Source organism: Erigeron canadensis, chromosome 3, assembly GCF_010389155.1.
Source record: "Erigeron canadensis isolate Cc75 chromosome 3, C_canadensis_v1, whole genome shotgun sequence".
Lineage (NCBI taxonomy): Eukaryota > Viridiplantae > Streptophyta > Magnoliopsida > Asterales > Asteraceae > Erigeron > Erigeron canadensis.
In genome coordinates, this window is record NC_057763.1 from 4,176,139 (window position 1) to 4,185,343 (window position 9,205).

General features: G+C 34.2%; 1 protein-coding gene across 1 annotated transcript; it reads right to left on the bottom strand.

Annotated features, from left to right (window-relative positions):
• Positions 1–4,651: 4,651 nt before the first annotated feature.
• On the bottom strand, positions 4,652–8,597 carry LOC122592974 (protein NRT1/ PTR FAMILY 8.2-like). Its single transcript, XM_043765308.1, has 5 exons — positions 8,259–8,597; positions 7,088–7,237; positions 6,795–7,012; positions 5,685–6,238; positions 4,652–5,601 (listed from the first exon to the last, which is right to left on the bottom strand). The coding sequence occupies exons 1-5, from the start codon at positions 8,278–8,280 to the stop codon at positions 4,767–4,769; spliced, it is 1,779 nt and encodes a 592-aa protein (XP_043621243.1). The 5' UTR covers positions 8,281–8,597; the 3' UTR covers positions 4,652–4,766.
• Between the last annotated feature and the right edge of the window lie 608 nt (positions 8,598–9,205).

Below are 9,205 nucleotides of genomic sequence, written 5' to 3' on the forward strand. Positions count from 1 at the left end.
AAACGACCATTAATGTAGCTTCATGTTTTTTAGTGGTTTAATTATTATTTGGTTATATATTTTGTCATGATATTATAAAATTAAATTTAACATGTCATTAATTATATATGTGTCCCACATATTACGCGGGTAATAATCTCGTATACTATATATATATATATGTATAGGGTAAAGTTATTTTGGAAACCCTTTTTTTGCGAGAACTTTTGAGAACTTTTCACATCAAGCCCAACCGATGATTGTTCTTTACATAAAAATTGTTTTTTGATTGTTTTCTGAATAACTTATGTGTAATTTTGAAGTTTATAATTGTGTGGAGCATGGATTAACATCCGTTATAAAATTATGTGGAGATTTGGATTCTTGATCACATGCGCACGAATATTGCTATGATCACATGTATACAAGTCGATCACATATAATCATAACAATAATGTGCACATGTGATCAAGAATCCAAATCTCCACATAATTGTATAACGGATGATAATTAATGCCTCCACACAATTATAAACTTCAAAATTACACAAGTTATTCAGAAAACAATCAAAAAACAATTTTCATGTAAAGAATAATCATCGGTTGGGCTTAATTTAAAAAGTTTTCAAAGGTTCTCGCAAAAAAGTTTCTCAAAATAACTTTTTATTACTATATAAAAGAGTCCAATGATGAACACTAAAATACTAAAAATAATTGTTTATTTTAAAGTATAGGATCCTATAGCGTATTTTTTTATGTAAAACAAATCTCATGGTATTTAAATAAATACCTAATTTTCCAGCTCTACCAAACATGTCCTTAATCCTAGAAAAAAGAATTATAAGCTTTTAATTTTACTTAGATAATATTTTGTTTAATGTTTATTTATAAAATAAGCTCCCAAAATAAATATATTAAATTACTTGAAAAGTAGCTAGAGCTTATTAGAATGGTGCTTACAGCGTCGTGGGAGCGTTGACCAGCCAAGAAGAAGTCGACAGCACAGCTAGTCTTCGCCGAGTCATCTAGCAAAGTCGTCCCCGGGAAGGCATCGATGTGGAGAGTGTGGTTTCAAGCAACATAGACAAAAAAAACTAAGAGTAAATTACATTTTTCGTCCCTGAAGTTGGTACGTTTTTTACTTTTCGTCTCTTAAGTGAAAAAATTACAATTTTGACCTTAAAGTTGGCAGATTTTTACAATTTTCGTCCCTCGCCAAACGTCGTTAAGTTTCAGCTGTTAAGTCGGACACGTGCAAAACACGTCAGGGACTGAAACTGCAAAAAATGACAAGTTTAGGGATGAAAACTGAAATTTACTTTTCTGTTGTCATCATCTTCATCTTCTTTGGCTGACTTTCGTCGGAAAATTCGCCGGAAAACTTAAAATACCGATATCTCACTCGTTTCTTTGAATTAGACCACGAAACCACCACCAAACTTCTCAAAATTAATTTCCGCACGAATCCTAAACAAAAAATCTTAAAATGCCGATGTTTTATGAAATGTAAAAGCATCGTAAATGAAATTGTAATCAAGACCCAGTTGACCAAAAAACTCAACAAACTAGCATGAAACTTGTACGAACTAGCAACTTTAAGTGCAAATAACTTATAACCGAAACGAGATCCAATGAATCGGTTGTCACACCCGAATTCTTTGTACCTCAATATACTAATCTAACTATTGTAACAACTTAATAACCTTAACGATTGACCAGTAAACTATATCGAAAACCTTACGATGAAACTAACATCAAACTAAATCGCCAAAAATGAAAGGTAACGAATCGCTATGAAACTTAGCACAATACTATATGAATCAATAGTAAACTTGTAACAACTTTTAGAATGAGATTTCGACGTAAGGATTTCACGAACAACGGATTTAAAGTTTCTATACAAAATATAAAACAAGAGTTGTAATCACCAAATGACGAACTGTACAGAAATATTGCTCAAAATCCATGTTATGGGTATTTTGAGTTTTCCGGCAAGTGTTGAATCTAAAATCTTTTGGTTAAGATTCGTGCGGAAATTAATTTTGAGAAGTTTGGTGGAGGTTTCGTGGTCTAAATCGAAGAAACGAGTGAGATATCGGCATTTTAAGTTTTCTGTAACACCCCAAAGTTTTTAAGGTAAAGAAATTAACCCCTTTTTATAGTTTTGACATTAAATTAATTTCCTAGTATTTCATTTTTCAATATGGGGATAATTTAGTTGGAACTTTAGCGGATAGTGGGTATTTTCACACCAAAATTGGAGATGGGTCGTGGCATCTTCTTAGATTGCCAGCCACACCATTCCCTCCATACTCACCATTCCACTATCATTTCTTCAAGCTCTCCAACCTTCTTCTTATTGTTTCTATCAAATCAAATTGTAATTCCTTTTAATTCAAGGATAATAATAATAATAATAATAATAATAATAATAATAATAATAATAATAATAATAATCATCTTTAATCATCAAAAATTGAAAAATAAGGGTTTGTGAGGTGTGGTGGTGGCTGAATTTTAGTAAGAAGAAAAGGGGAAGAAATTGTGATTTGGAAACCCTAATCTTTTATCTTCCATTTTAGAGGTATGGATTTCTTTAACCTAGTTTTTATCTTTTCTATTGAAATTAGGGTTCTTGGAGTACCAAAAATTGGGGATTTTGCTAGAAAGTGATTTATGTATAGTTTTTCCCCAAATTCTTATTCATTCTAGTTTGTTATTGAGTTGCTTAATGTAATTAACTAAGAATATGTGTGTTGAGATGAAAATATTGATCTTAAGAAAGTGATGATTTTTACTAGTTAAATTATTGGAAGATAAAAGTGATGATGTTGATGTTGGATTGAATTCAATAAACAATTTTGTGAAAGAAAAGCAACTCAATGACAAAGTGAGATGATTATAGGTTAAGAATGCTAGTGAAATGTTAGAATGACTAAGTTGAGTTAGTCAAGATTGTGAATATTAGCTTATATGCATATTATGATGTGATGATAGGTTGAAAACTTGTATTTGTGCATTGACATATTATCGAGTGTTTGTTCGAAGTTGCGGAGGAGGTGAGTATATTTGCATACCTTTATGTTTATGTTGGGTCAATTGACCACCATGTTGAAGTTTGATTGTCCATGTGTGGAAAGACTACCATGTTGAAGTTTGATTGTCCATGTGTGGAAAGACCACCATGTTGAAGTTGATTGTCCATGTGTGGAAAGACCACCATGTTGAAGTTATTTGTCCATGTGTGGAAAGACCACCATGTTGAAGTTGTTAGTCCATGTGTGGTAATTGATTGGCTTGTATGGATCCATATATGTGTTGTTAGTGTGCAAGGTGAATATGTAAATGTGACATGACGATACCATAGGTTACATGTGAAAGTCCTTGTACTTTGCCCTCATTCGTATCCATAGATGTATGCAAGTATATTCACTAAGCATTCGCTTACGTTTTAGTTGTTTCCTTTTTATAGGCGGTTCCGGAAGAAGGAACTAAGGATTTGTTGATTTGAAGTTGAAGTTGCTTTTGGAAGACTTGGAGGTATTGCCATTCATGGAAGAATGATATTTTGTGTAGACACTTAGATATCCCATCTCATTATGGCTCTTGACACTCTTTAATATTTTGCTAATCTTGTTTTTGATAAATTTTTGGAATTATGGTCATGTTGGGTCTTATGGTTTCAAGAGTAAGTATGGTCGATTTGTTTAAATTGTCAACTTGGGTAGACGACCCATTTGGTTGTGTTTATGGATGTTGTTTCAAATAAATATCATAACTATGCTTGTAAATGGGTCAAATCCTTGTTTGAGCTTAAAAATGTTGTAATATGAGGTTTGGTTTTGAGTTGGAAAAGGTCGCAAATTGAGTTAATAGTCAAATTTGATGTTTGGTGTATGCAGTAAGAGTACAGACGCAGACACGGCTGACCGTGCTCAGCGTCTGCAGTATTTCCTTTTTGGTGTTCAGTTTCTGAGAGCACGGACGCAAAGCACGGTCGACCGTGCTTGCGGCCGCAGTTTCTCTGTCTTCGAGCAAAATTTTTCCGAGCGTCATCCGATGTTTTCAAGGTCTGAAACTTATAGGATATGTTTATTGTAACATATTAAGGTGTTCTAAATTGTTAGATTTTGAATTTGAACGTTTTGAGTTTTTCACCTTATTTTGTCTAAAATTTTCTAAGTATGGATTTGAAAAAAAAATAAAAAATAAAAAATGGTCGAGTCGAGTTGAGTTCTTTCATTTTCCGACGAATTTTCCGACAAAAGTCAGCCAGAGAAGATGAAGATGATGACAACTAGAAAATTAAATTTCAGTTTTCGTCCCTAAACTTGTCTTTTTTTGCAGTTTCAGTCCCTCACGTGTGTTGCACGTGTCCGACTTAACGGCTGAAACCTAACGACGTTTGGCGAGGGACAATGATTGAAAAAATCTGCCAACTTTAAGGTCAAAATTGTAATTTTTTAACTTAAGTGATAAAAAGGAAAAACGTGTCAACTTTAGGGACGAAAAGTGTAATTTACTCAAAAACTAAAGTTTGCATATATTAAATAAGAGTTGGCTATTGCTTTAAAACGAATAATGCAAGAGCTTAACCATTGGATTATGATAAAACTAATACACAAAGATTCAATATAGACTGATAGCAAGAAATATTTCATGATTTACAATAATTTTCAGTTGAAAGCAAAGGATTGTTCTATTTATTTTCTTTTAAAACTTGTTTTATTTTTAATAAATCGCTCCATCTACAAATTTCCCATACATGTATTTGAGACCATGCTGACTTTAGCAAACACCTGCAACAGGTTTTCTATACATATGACGACGAGCCAACACCATAAAAGCTCCCAAGTTCACAACACCAAGACCCGCCAAAAGCCAGAAATAATAGTCAAGGTGCCCGTAGTTGAGATTGTCTGTTATCCAACCTGGGTTACCATCGTGCGTGGTGATGAACATAACAATGGTCACGAGCAAAGCACTTGTATAGTTCCCTAGTGCAGTTATTGTTAGATGGAGAGCAGAACATAAACTTCTCATAGAATCGGGAGCCTGCCCATAAAAGAATTCCAATTGCCCGATAAATGTGAAGACATCAGCACACCCAATAAGTAAGTATTGAGGTACCTGCCATAATATTGACATGGGTATCTGCTCAAGCTCATAGTAATTTTTTCTTGCCACGATATTGAGCCTAATGAATTCCAGAACGCCAGCACAGACCATGCTGAAAATGGAAATGAAGAAGCCTGCCCCGATACGTTGGAGTTGTGTTAATCCGTTAGGTTGACCAGTGACCCTCCTGGCTACCTTGACGATAACAAGGTCGTAGACGGGGACCCAGAATACTACACTAAGTGTGAAGCACATGCCAAGCGAAGCTGGTGGAATCTCAAAACTGGACAGGCCTATACGAGTGTCCAGAGTTGACCCTTGCAATAGGAATAGGTTATTGACTTGTGCGAAAATCGTGGAATACATGATGCCAGTTGCCCAAATCGGAAGCAACCGTAGTATCGCTTTCAGTTCCTCAACCTGGCTCACAGAGCATAGCTTCCACCGATCGATTGACCCGTTTGTATGATCAGAGGTTGTAGCCACAGCTGCCTTATCCAAAAAACTGAAAAACAAGAAGGCAATACAATCATGGTCAAGGGTTGTTACAAAACATTGTATAAAAGACTTTTAGAGGCTATAACTTACACAAAATCTAACGTGTGTTCAATCTTGCAGCTTTCTAAACAAGAAAAACCAGAATCTGAAGTCTCGTACAAGAGGGAACTATCTGATGGGAGTTGAATCTTTTTCTTTCTATAAGAAGCAACTACCACCTGGCATATACTGGTAAGAGGGCTGCCGCCAGGTATCTGGTTCCGAAACAATTTAGTACCCGAAAAGAATGAAACAATGGCAATCACCATAGCAACAGTAGGAACAGAGAAGCCCCAACCCCACCCCAAGTTGTCTTGGATCCAAACTACAACGGAAAAAGCAACGAGTGCACCAACATTTACAACAAAATAATACCAGTTAAAGAAAGAACTCTTTTGTTTTTCCTCAACCTCATCATGACTGTCAAACTGATCCGCGCCATAAGATGATACACACGGCTTGATTCCTCCAGTTCCTAGTGCCACGAGGTAAAGAGATGTAAAGCACAGGGTAATTTGAGCGTTTGTGGCACTGCAAACATCTTTCTCATAACATGTAGGTTTTAGGCCAGGCACCGATGCCGATATTGTTAACATTCCCGTGCCCTAGAACCATGAGCTTTGTCACTAATGAGTCAAATCGCAAATGGGTTTTATCATAAAAAGTTGGCGAAAAAGGAGTGGTCAACTGGGTCAAACAGAGTATACGCATCCAAAGTCAATCAAGGTGTATTGTCAATGCATAGCATCCTGAACTGGTTTAATGATAAGATTTAAATAGTTATCATTATAACATAGGCTTTTAGCACAGTAATGTTTAAAGCAATAACCTCTTCAATTCTTTTTATAAATGTTTGTAGGTCAACCCAACCAGACCTTTTCAATCAACACTAGAAATACATATTATAACCTGAACCCATTTTGAGAGCAAGAATTTAAATATCAAACAATTTGAGGGCCTGGTTGTTTTTGAACCATGAAGTGCTTGGTGAATAAAGAGACTGTATAGATAAGAAAAATGTTTGTATATTAAGTAAAATAATTAACACTTTTGATTGACTAAATGGATTAAGTATGACACTAATTCAGACAGAAATTAACGGAAAATAAAGAAAAATACAAGCGGAAACTTTAATGATTTAGTCATTTAGATTATACTTACAATTGCATAAATGATCGAGAAAGTGGCAATCGTCCAATATCGTCCAAGATAAGTATCAGCCATGAATGCTCCGATCAATGGTGTGAGATAACAAGTTCCAGCCCAAGTTGAAATATTTCTTGAAGCCGTTGCACTATGCTCATTCAACTGATACTTAAAGTACCGTACTAAATTGGAGCTCATTCCATAAAATGCCAATCTTTCACAACATTCAGTACCTATATATACAACATGATAAATGGAAAGAAATCTACATGCACATATACTTTTCAAAGGATGCATATCGCACGCACCTAAAATGAAGCCACAGGCATTCCAAGTTCCGGTTTTTTTCTTATTAGCCGGATTCTTAAGGTAATCCACAGTCCCATCTTTCGTGTAGATGTCATCTTCTTGCTTCGATTCATACGTACATGATTCAGTATCAACTTCTTGATAGTCACCTAAAGATAGGAAGCTTTATTTAACAGCCTTATTCACAAAAGATAAAATTGTGTAGGATATACCATAAAAGGGATTTGTAAACAGAATATTAACACCCAGGAGATACAATCAAATACTATTCGAGTTACATTTTTGACAGTCACATAAAGAGTACATGTTTTTTACAGCAAAAAATGAAGAAAATTATATCAATAGCTTAATTAACTTGAAGAATGTTTGACCACTTGCCAAGATCTAAAATGCCCTCAAGAGAATCAATCAATACTATCATTATTCGTACCAACGCAATTTAACACAATGCAGTTTAACATATCAGCTTAATTTAAAAGGTTAAGTGAAGTAAAGATCTGGAAAAACAACGAATTAAGGTCAATTTGGAAGAAACATTGTATATAAAGAAAAGGGATCAATTAATTCAACTTTTGCCGACAAGTATGGTTACTAAACTCTTTACACTTTTCTACTTTTGTCGCTTTTGGCCGGATGTTCTTTTGGCGGTCTCTACTTTTGGGTAAATGCAAGATTGTATACATCTCACTTCCCCGTTCCCCGTACCCTCACAAGGATTGGGTCCTATTGTTGTCGGTGGATCAATTCATACAACTTATCATCATTTCACTTACAATCTCACAAAAAGCCAAAAAAAATGACTTAAATCAAATGTTCATAGATATAAATTTTCAAGAAAGACGTATAAAAATTAACTTTACATAAATATTACTATTTTAATTAATTAACAAGAACCCCTAGCTTCCAGGTGATGTCACATAATTATCACTATTTTAATCAATTAACTTTTTTAAAAAGAAATTTTGAACAAGTCACATAAAACTTCACACATGTGTCCACTTCAGGACTTAATACCACAACCTCATAGATTTGACTAACAAAAGCAAAAACAAAATACAGTATATACTTTCAAGTAATTGACATTAGAGCAAAAGAAGATAAATAAAGAAACTAATGAAGTAATGAAAAGATTACAAAAAGCTAAAAAAAAAGGTGATAAATTGAGAATACCCAGATAAGAATCTTGACCCATTTCAAGGGAAAAGATATCAAATAGTCAGAAGCTCCACTCTGATTTTTACTGTCAATTCTTCAACAAAAACTTTTACTTAAACTCAAAACTTGAACCCCAGATGGAATATTTACTCTTTACTGGTTCATTTGATTTTTACTGTCAATTCTTCAACAATACAATGTAACAGATTGTGAATAATATTTTGCAAGTTGGGAATTGATATAGAAAGATTGAGGGACCTATATTTAGTGCCAGTAATAAATGGGGTAATTGTCGGAGGAGAAGAGATGTCCTCACATTCCGTCCACGTGCTCAAATTAAAGAAAAAATAATTTTTGTTTGAATGTACAAATTGTGGAGACGATGAAAACAGATCACTACAATGCTTTTCTTCAACTTTCTTTGAAAATGAAATATAATCTGATGCTAAATAATTGCATTTAAAAAAAAATGCGAGCAAAACGTTTCACTATATTAATATATACGAGCATGGTAACCGCGTAATGCAACGGTAGTGATAGGGAAGGCGATATAATGGTATCGGTGATTGTACTATTCATGGTCGTGGTAGTATCAAGTGGTGTAGGTTGATGTAATTGTGATAGTGGAAATTTTTAAAAAATAAGGGCTTAAAGTGTTAATTATTAAAATAAAGGTTTAGAGTATAAATTAATTAATTAAAGGTTAAACATAAAAAGTGATGACCAATTCCGGTAATTAAAGGTTAAAATTACCTAAAATACACATGGGGTTTTTTCTTTATATATTAACGAGAGAAAGTACATGCGCGTTATGGCGGTGAGATAGTGGTGTGATAAGTCATAGGAGGTGATATGTCATAAAGTGTAATAGCAAATGCTTTACCCGTACGGGCTTCGCCTTCGGATTTAAAAATTTGTCAAAAATATATCAAATGACATCTCTAATGAAATGAAATGTTTAG